The sequence below is a fragment of the Esox lucius genome, chromosome 15 (assembly GCF_011004845.1).
Source record: "Esox lucius isolate fEsoLuc1 chromosome 15, fEsoLuc1.pri, whole genome shotgun sequence".
Lineage (NCBI taxonomy): Eukaryota > Metazoa > Chordata > Actinopteri > Esociformes > Esocidae > Esox > Esox lucius.
In genome coordinates this window covers 1,975,546-1,983,323 of record NC_047583.1, presented here as the reverse complement: position 1 = coordinate 1,983,323, position 7,778 = coordinate 1,975,546, and the positions used below count along the sequence as shown (strand labels likewise).

The window sequence follows — 7,778 nt, the reverse complement described above, 5'->3', positions numbered from 1 at the left end:
CTATAAAAACACACTGTAGATAGGCTATGCTAATGGCCTGTCTTAGTCCGTCGGCATATGAGCGTGTCGTGGCTTGGAAGGAAAGTGCCAAATGCAATCTTTATAACTACATTTTATCACCTGTGAATGTCAATTAAATCAATGTGTGTTTAATTCATGGAAATAACTCCAAATAATCTACATAATCTACATCTCTGAGCCAATCTGAACCTCCTTTGGCCCTGGAAACGCTCAATCTGATCGTGACAGGTGCTCTGAATCAACTTCGGGCTGCACTGGACATTTCAGGCATCTTTGCTCAATAAAGAATCAGAGAAATCATGTGCTGTGGTAGTACACACGTGAAGGACATTTAATTAAGTATTCAAAAATACTTTGAAGTGTATGTGTTCAACACAATGCATAAATACACGTTTCATAGGCTAATTGCAACAACAGCACTATAAATATTCTCAGCAGTCTACAAACATTTGTGGTACACACGGTCTCCTAATATGTGATTGCTCTAGTTAAAACAAGGAACTCCTGGAAACGGTTGTGCAAAATACATAGCATCTGTTGCCAAGCTTATAGTGCGTGAAGGAGATCTCCAGCCCTTCCGGGCAGCTCATGACTTATGATAGTAACACGTGTTACACCAACACTCCGTGTGATTGCTCACGTTTATGTTGACGTCCACGGTCACCTGAGAGAGGAGGATGATTTGGATCAATTCAAGTTGTTCTTTACATGATACATTTCCATTTAATTCACCTGTGTTGTACTACAGATGTCGGATGATCAAACTTGTTTGGCGGAGGATGTCCATCCCAGCCACCACCTCACTAGCTAAATATTATCTTACCCGTTTCCAGTCCTTTGCGACGCAACATGTGGCTTCTGATGTGATGTTCTTCGGGACCACCATGGTTTTTTTGGAGCGTAGCGGTGTGGGATAGGATCGTGAGAAGCAGCAGCCTGTACACTGATATATAGGGGAACCCGTGGACGAGAATATTTTGTTCTCCTTTAGTTTGCATTCTTCACAGCCCACTGTGAAGACCATGACAGCATATATTAGTAGAAGAAAACACACCAATTTATATTGTCACTCTAATGAAAACCTGCCTACTCCAACATCAACTTACTGGTCATTTTGGCTTAGAGAACACGGACAGTTTTTAAGGTAGACTAAAATAACGCTTACTGTTTGCCACTTCACTGTTTGGGTAGGAGTCTGCAATATACAGAAGTATAGACAGGATGATGGATACTCCAGCTGATTTTAACAAGGCCATCATACAAGTGTTAACAGCCTGCCAAGAAAAAGCAACATATTCACCTCAGATTGTTTGACAAGATCACAATGAATGAACGCGGGAACACAACGGTATAACAACAAAACTCATGTATAACACGCACGTATAACAACAAAGGAAACGCGGCATAAGGAACAGAAAATGCATTACCTTCGTTGTTTGGGTCTTTCGTTGGAAGCCTACTCAGTGTTCAGTGAAGAGCCTACCGCCCCGACTATTAACTTTTATACTGCTGTCCCTCACCCCATGTGCTCAACTGGGATTAGATAAACCCCTCTGGCCTTATCAGTGATCTGTGTGATTGAGTCATTGACCACTTAGCTACCTGTCTCCTAATCCCTGAAATGAAAAAAGGAACTGCACATGCCGTTGAAAGCCAAAACACACTTCCATCCTTCCATCCTTCCGTCCTTCCGTCCTGACTGTGGATTGGAGCTTCTAATCCTTTAAACAGATGGGATGTTACCAGGGAACTGTTGTTATGTAGCCGGGGCCAACACAGGGTCATTGGTTCATTCGGTTATGTTCATGGTAGTTTGCATTCTCGGTCCATCAATCAAAAGTAATTCTTAAACTTGGAATATCTAATCTGTTGATGTTGGTTTGTAACACACAAGAGGTAAATATGTAGAGTAAACACAAACAATTTTCTTGTGAAATAAATTAGATTTCTTAAATTATGCATGAGAACTAGCCCATGACTCTGCTAAAACTGCCCTGTGGGGGCAACCAATAAACACTGGATGTGAATGAATGTTGTTCTCTGCAAGAGACAGATAGATATCTATGTTAGAAACCCAGTTCAGTGTCATCATGCTTACATTCATGTAATAATCTTAACCAGTCAATGTATCCTCATTTAAAGCTGTTGTATGTTAATAAATGTGCGTTTTAATTTACTATGCGAAACTCAAACTGTGTTCAAAGCCACGTTACCACAGCAATGCAAAGGGAAACGACGAGAACATTTTGTCTTCCTCCAAATGATCCCAGGTTGACTTTATAATACAAACCATGCATTGCCTTCCTAATTAAAATAAGTAAGGAATGTATGAATGCTTAAAAAATATATTTCAGGAATAATGTATATATATGCCTCGTCTTCCACCACTGAATGCTGGATTTGTCATAGGTGAATTTCAAAGGAGCGATTTCAGTGATTTCACATGATCATGAATTGTAAAATGTCCTTGAATTTGAAAAGTTCCATCTCATGAACCAATAATTGCTTTCAAAGCCAAAACAAGACAACCGGTTCCAGCCCACTGAAACCAACTAAGCAGTGCAAACACTCGCCAGCAACCGGCTGTGCACCATGACCTCCTCGATTGGTAGTGAAATGTATTCAGACGAGCTGAGGTCAATTTCAAGTATAATGTCTTCAGAACAGTGCATGTTTGGCCATTAGAATGTGGTGATCATGTGACTTAAATGAATGACAAACCAATTGATCCTTGATTCCACTAAGTTTAAACGCTGAACCCCCTCAGAACCCACAATCAAGTCTTGTTATGACCCATTATTTCTAAACAGCGTAATTGTGAACCAACACATTTTAGCCTAATATCTATACTGTACGCAGACAGGACTGTTTTCAGGGTGCTCATTTGGATGGTCAGTCTTTGCATCCTCTTTCTACTGACTGTGGGTACATTTCTGCACCTCATCGTTCGGCTGTTTACCAAAAGAGGGGTGGGGTAGAGGCCTTGTTTCAACTGAGCAGGTTGCCCCTTTAAGTTGCTCCATTATCTCTCTATCTTTCTGTCTACCAACGTATTTAAATCTCCCGGCCTTGGTTACATTGGCGACGAGGCCGTGGCAGATGTAACTGAATAGGCATAGACGACAGCACATGAAATCTCCTAGATTTAATGGCTCTTTTTAGCTTAGCAACCATGCCATGAGTCACGTCTGTTCTTCACTCCTATATGGTCTTTGTATCCCTGGATTCAAAGTGTAAATTTTATTGGTTACTGTGAAGCATTAAGACTAAACGCTATTAGAGTTTTATTGCACATGGTTTGACGAAAAAAGACAACATCCAATCCACAAAATGCACAATATAGCACTACAGGAACTCACTGTAAGATGCTGTAAATGATCAATATAGTATTACAGGAACTTACCGTAAGATGCTGTAAATGATCAATATATTCCTACAGGAACTTACTGTAAGATGCTGTAAATGATCTGTTTGGTGAATGAACTATTCTGGATGAAGACACGCTACAATTTCCTCAGTTCAAATAAATCCAAATGAAAAAAGCATTCTTCATGTCTGACAACATTATTATAATGTGTAGAATCTTTCATTAATAAGCCTTTTACCCCCGGATCAACAATCACCCCTGCACATTGCCAGGAAATTGGTGTCGCTTGTGGTCATTACAATGGAGCAACATCTTAAAGGCCTTCTTGAAGTCTTCATTGAAGCTGGTGTAGAGCAGGGGGTTAACGAGTGAGTTGCCATATCCCAGCCAGGTGAGAACGTCTGACACCTGAGCCGAGGCGTGGCACACCTGGAGGCCCACCAGAAGTTCCTTCACAAAGAAAGGCAGCCAGCAGAGGATGAAAGCGCCTAGGATAAGGCCCAGGGTCCGTGCTGCCTTCCTCTCCCTGGAGGCCCAGATCTGGGTCCTCCCGTCGCCATCGCCCCGGTCCCCCATCGCCTGGCTCACACAGGCGGGACTGCTGAGTCCGCTAAGCTCCGCGTTCAGCGCCGGGTCTGAGACGGACACCTCAGGCGCGCTGAGGGACGTTGGTGCGGCACAGCAGGCACCGAGGCGGGCGCGGCCAACGGCATTCACGTTACGGCGGGCGCCGGAGGGCAACCGCCTGTGGTACAGGGTGCGGGCAGCAACGAAGATCCTGTAGTAGAGGATGAGGATGAGGGCCATGGGGATGTAGAACGCCCCCAGCGTGGAGTAGATAGTGTACCCGACATGGTCGTGTGCGATCTTGCAGTCGGTGCAGTTGCCGTGGAGGTCGGCATCCCCACTGTGCCGCCAAAACAGGTGCGGCACGGAGATGAGGGCCGACGCGGTCCACACGGCGGTGACCATGACGACGGCGCGGCGCGGCGTTCTCCGGCTGGCGTACTCCAGGGCCCTGGTGATGGCCCAGTGGCGGTCCAGGGCGATGGCACATAGGTGCAGGATGGAGCAGGTGCAGCAGGTCATGTCCACGCTCAGCCACGCCTCGCAGACTACACATCCCAGAATCCACCTGTTTGTGGCGATGTACAGGATGCTCAGGGGCATCACCAGGATGGACACGAGGAAGTCAGTGACGGCTAGGGAGCAGATCAGGTAGTTGGCGGGGAGGTGGAGTTTTTTGGTGTTCACGATCGCTATTATAACGCCGCCATTCAACGCGGCGGTGAGGACGGCCACAATGCTGAGAAGGATCACGGAAAACATCCTGTCAGTCTCCATTCTGAAGGTTCTGACATGCAGTTCAACGTTTCAGCTCCTTGCTTTCTGACATAGATTCCTCTTCCCCCATTACGGCACACACGCTTTGGTCCTTAGTCCAGTGCAGATACTTGAATCTCCTAGTTCTATTAGGAGCACCTGTGAAAGAAAAACTATTTTCATTGATGTGAGAAAATATTGAAGTCAGTTATGACACAGTACATGCATATTTTTGGTGTTATTATCCAAAATGTATTTTCTTCTTAATGAGAATATACCCTGTACTGAATCACATCCTCTCTCCACATGGTGGCAGGAGTGATCAGGGAATCAGGGAGAAAAGTATTCAGGGAAAAATTGCTGTCATAACTGTTTCATTGCAGCCCAATTACATCAATGTCATTGATCTAGTCTACATAAAGCCCTACATGTTATCATTCTGTTTAACATCTGAGGGCTTGTTTGGGTTTAACAAAGACTGTTAAAGTCACTGCTTCTGTCAGTGACTCTTCAAACCGGTTGGTAAACCTTAATCCTTTGAAAACATGTTTAAAATTTAAAAGTAAAACTCCTCTTTGTTTAAAGGTTTAAATTCTGTCTGTTTTCTTGTCATCTTGCAACTGAATGCCTTTGGTGAGGTCATCCTTGCTGGAAATAAGAATTTGCCCTCAAACAATACATTAAATTACTGTTAAAAACTAGAAATATTTTAAAAGGTCACCTAAATCCCTTACAGGTCACTTAAAAATGTCCTTGTTTTCTAAATACAGGTACTTTTTTTTATTGATCACTATTGTGGCTGGAAACTGCTGATTTTTTGTGGAATATCTACATAGGTGTGCTGAGGGACATTATCAGGCTCAAAATGGCCAGAAACAAAGAACTCTCATCGAAAACTTGTTATGAGAAATTAAATATATTCCATGTGAGAACTTGCCAAGAAACTGAAGATCTTGGACAATGCTGAGCAATACTTCACAGAACGGCGCAAACTGGTTCTAACCAGAATAGAAAGAGGAATGGGAGGCCCCAGTGCTCAAATTTGCAAGATAAAAAATACATTGGAGTATCTAGTTTTAAAAACAGAAACTTCACAGGTCCTCAACTGGCAGCTTCATTAAATAGTTCACACAAAACACCAGTCACAATGTCAACAGTGAAGAGGTGACTCAGGGATGCTGGCCTTCTAGGCAGAGTTGCAAAAAAAAAGCCATGTCTCAGACTGGCCAATAAAAAGAAAAGATTAAGATGGACAAAAGAACACAGACGGTGGACACAGGAAAAAGGTGTTATGGACAGACTAAGTTTGATGTGTTCAGATCACAAAGAACATTTGTGAGATGCAGACCAAATGTAAAGATGCTGGAGGAGTGCTTGGAGTGCTGTCAAACATAGTGGAGGCAACGTGATGGTCTGGGGGTGCTTTGATGGTGATAAAGTGGAAGATTTGTACAGGGTAAAAGGGATCTTGAAGAATCATTCCATTTTGCATTGCCATGCCATATCCATTGGGTGGCATTTCATTGGAGCCCACAGGAACATCAAGCTAGTCCAACTTGTGGGTGGTGCTTCAGGAAGCATGGGTTGAAATATTTTCTGATTACCTTAACAAACTGACAACTAGGCTTTGATTGCTGCAAATGGAGGATTCTTTGATGAAAGCAAAGTTTGGATACAATTATTATTTAAATCAGTGATTGTTGAAGTATATGACTTCATTTCACATAGTGCCCTTTCAAGTTAAACCACTTGGCTGACTAGAAATACTCCACCTGTCCATGCAAATTTTCTACTGCAGTGTGGGTTTACATTTAAATAATGCTCAAGATTTAAAATATATATATCTTTTAAAAAAAAAAAAAGGTATTGACATTTGAGCAGACATTCTAATGCAGGCTGATTTACAATAGTGGCTGTTAGTTATATAAGTTGCATGCCTCAAACGGACAAGACATCCAGCTTTTTTCCTCACACTGCTCTTCCAAACAGGATGTCACTTGGATCAGCTAGGAGGGCAAACTAACTCACCTGACGACCTCATATGACGTCGCAGTTACCCAGGGGTTGCTAGAGCGCAATGCACCGCCCTCGTTTCTGGGTAATGCCAGACAATTCACTAGACAGCGAGTGGCACAGTCAACTCGAACTTAAACTGTGATGGTCAGCTTGTTGTTATGAGAGAGCACTTTAGACTGCTGGGCTACATGGAAGGCGATTTGAACCTATATTCTTTACCTAGCCCTACAGTTTTCTCAATTATTTAGATTTGGATTTTTTCCCCGGACAGATCAGCTTTGAAATAATGGAGATGGAAGAGTTCTGTCAAATAGGAACGTTGCCACATATTCAAACACTTTTTATTAATTGTATTCAGCTTAAAGTTAATGTTCGGGGAGTGCTATTTACCTACTTCTATTCTAGATTGGACGAACCTGTGACTTGGTGAAAGTTTGACGGTGCTCTTTGTATTTGTACTGGACACGTACAGGACTTTGTTCTCAAAAACCTTTTTTGGTAATTATCTCATATAGTAATGACGTTATTCCAAGATTAGATGTTGAAAATGAATAAGACGTCAGAATGGCAGATGAACCATTACCAACATACAGCATAATGTACTAACAGCTTTCTGATAAATAATACAGGCTATATTGCCTCCGTAGATGATCGAACAAGTCACCCTAAAAAAAGGAAAATATTTAAAGGTTAACATATAATAACCAAACAAAGGGGTCACATACCTTATGAGTGGTTCCATCTTCATATTGCCATGCTCACAACATATTTCTTCACATTATTTGAAAGTATCCTAAAACATTACGTGTGTTGGTAAATGTGTCTGAAGTCGACAGAATCAATCAAAAATATTCCTCTTCACCTCAGGTAAAATCAATCGGATCTCCATCACTTCATAGGAATGCACCAGTGCGCACAGCGCGAGAGTTTGGCACTGTTCTACTGCCAGATGCGCCAAAAAGGGTGCAATTTAGACTTTCGGTCTGTTTTCGCCTATGCAGAGTACAGGTGAAGAATTTGCATGCGCTGCACAATGGACACACTACATACT

At 42.6% G+C, this 7,778-nt stretch overlaps 2 protein-coding genes across 2 annotated transcripts; both read right to left on the bottom strand.

Annotated features, from left to right (window-relative positions):
- Positions 1-399: 399 nt before the first annotated feature.
- Positions 400-1,494, bottom strand: cga (glycoprotein hormones, alpha polypeptide). The gene is made up of 4 exons (XM_010879591.3): positions 1,449-1,494; positions 1,187-1,295; positions 845-1,032; positions 400-685 (listed from the first exon to the last, which is right to left on the bottom strand). Exons 2-4 carry the CDS (start codon positions 1,278-1,280, stop codon positions 608-610), a joined length of 360 nt encoding a protein of 119 aa, XP_010877893.1. The 5' UTR covers positions 1,281-1,295; positions 1,449-1,494; the 3' UTR covers positions 400-607.
- A 1,856-nt stretch (positions 1,495-3,350) lies between these two features.
- On the bottom strand, positions 3,351-7,672 carry LOC105016048 (5-hydroxytryptamine receptor 1E-like). The gene is made up of 2 exons (XM_010879608.3): positions 7,453-7,672; positions 3,351-4,870 (listed from the first exon to the last, which is right to left on the bottom strand). The coding sequence occupies exon 2, from the start codon at positions 4,730-4,732 to the stop codon at positions 3,641-3,643; it is 1,092 nt and encodes a 363-aa protein (XP_010877910.1). The 5' UTR covers positions 4,733-4,870; positions 7,453-7,672; the 3' UTR covers positions 3,351-3,640.
- Positions 7,673-7,778: the final 106 nt, after the last annotated feature.

What these genes read in the sequence shown, in the direction of transcription:
- cga (XM_010879591.3), bottom strand. Translation starts at nt 1,280, where the DNA reads ATGATGGCCTTGTTAAAATCAGCTGGAGTATCCATCATCCTGTCTATA. An exon ending in AAACAGTGAAGTGGCAAACA is followed by an intron (nt 1,033 to 1,186) that starts GTAAGCGTTATT and finishes TGGTCTTCACAG; the next exon opens with TGGGCTGTGAAGAATGCAAA. An exon ending in TCGCAAAGGACTGGAAACGG is followed by an intron (nt 686 to 844) that starts GTAAGATAATAT and finishes CTCCTCTCTCAG; the next exon opens with GTGACCGTGGACGTCAACAT.
- LOC105016048 (XM_010879608.3), bottom strand. Translation starts at nt 4,732, where the DNA reads ATGGAGACTGACAGGATGTTTTCCGTGATCCTTCTCAGCATTGTGGCC.